The following is a 1,544-nucleotide window of genomic DNA, read 5'->3' on the forward strand; positions in this document are numbered from 1 at the left end:
GGGGATTCGAACCCGCCACCTTAGGTGTATGTGGCTGGCGCCTTAGCCGGTTGAGCTATAGGCACCGAGCCAGCATTCAGTTCTTAACCATTGCTGCCATAGAACTAACCCCTAAGTGCTCCCTCTCCCCAGGTTCTCCACCATGAGCTGCTGGCCATTCGCGAGGCCTGCATCAAGCTGGAGAAGGACTACCAGCCGGGGATCACTTTCATCGTGGTGCAGAAGAGGCACCACACGCGGCTCTTCTGCACCGACAAGAATGAACGGGTGAGTTCCCAGCGTGTCAGGCCACATCAAGCATGGTCATTAGAGTCACAGAGGTGACCCGGCCTTAGGCACCAGAGAAGGGCTCAGTTTGGTGAGAAATCTTAATTGATAAATCCCATAGGTCTGGGACAGGTCCAAGTGAGATGCCACTTATCTAATAAATTGCCCAAGGAGGTAGCTCTGGGAAAGACCCAGTTAGTTAGAAAGCACAGCAGGGGGTAGCGCAGTCCTGAAGATTGGCAGGGTGGAGTGAACTGGGACCCCAGGTTGCATCCTGACAAGCTGGGGACAGGGTGATGATACTGAGTGTTTGTTCAGCTGAATAGAGAGGACACAGATGGCAGGTAGGTGCGGAGCGCTGGGTTCCTCTCACGGTGCTCTGGGAGGGGCAAGGCTTGTGGACAGAGCAGCTGAGAATTCTCCACAGCTGAAAAAAGATAGGAGTCCTTGGATTAAAATTGTTTTCCATGTTTCTGAGAGCGTAAATACAAAGAAAGCCACACCTAGATACATTGTGCTAAAGAGCACAAGGCGGCCGCCTGAGAAAAGAGACCCTGCCCAGAAAGAAGAGAACTCACGTTTACAACCAGCACCCTGGAGCTGGACAGGGCATCTCTGGTTGATGTCCACTCAGCACCAAGGGAAAGTAACCTAGAGCGCTGGTCCTGGCTGCCAGCCCAGGGCATGAGCACAGGGAGTGAGGACGGGTCAGTGGAGGGCAAACCAGAGTCCGATGTTGTAGCTAGAAAGGGGGTAAAGCAAGAAGGCACAACAGCAAGGAGCCCAGATGTCCCCAACCCAGGGACCTAACATTACATAAGGAAATAAAAACAAAGCAAAACTAACAGAATTTTAAGGAGACATTCACAAGTTCACCATCAATCAAGGAGGGATACTTTACCATACCTATCAGAAGTGGAAACAGGCAAAAATCAGTAAAACCTGAAAATTGGGAGGGTAAAATGAACAGGCAGATGTAACTGAAAGAATCCTGCCCCCCAACTGGGTACAGTAGCTTTCACCTGTCATCACACCTACTTGAGTTAGCTAGGTGTTCTATAGTCCCAGGAACTTGGGAGGCTGAGGCAGGAGGACCAGTTGAACCAAAGAGGTTGCTGTGAACTGTGATGCTCTGATGGCACCACTGAACTCCAGCCTGGGTGACAGAGTTGGTCTTTTACAAGAAAAAAAGAAGACTCGGCGCCTATAGCTCAACCGGCTAAGGTGCCAGCCACATACACCTAAGGTGGCGGGTTCAAATCCCCAGCCCGGACCCG

The 1,544-nt window shown here is 51.4% G+C and overlaps 1 protein-coding gene across 1 annotated transcript in view; it reads left to right on the forward strand.

Moving 5' to 3' along the window:
- AGO2 (argonaute 2, RISC catalytic component) overlaps positions 1–1,544 on the forward strand; it is a 61,897-nt gene that overhangs the window by 41,956 nt on the left and 18,397 nt on the right. The window contains exon 15 of the mRNA XM_012807044.2: positions 133–267. Coding sequence (XP_012662498.1) covers positions 133–267 — 135 coding nt within the window. The remainder of the gene's footprint in view (positions 1–132; positions 268–1,544) is intronic.

This window comes from Otolemur garnettii, unplaced genomic scaffold (assembly GCF_000181295.1).
Source record: "Otolemur garnettii isolate 467f Iridium unplaced genomic scaffold, OtoGar3 scaffold00062, whole genome shotgun sequence".
Taxonomy (NCBI): Eukaryota; Metazoa; Chordata; class Mammalia; order Primates; family Galagidae; genus Otolemur; species Otolemur garnettii.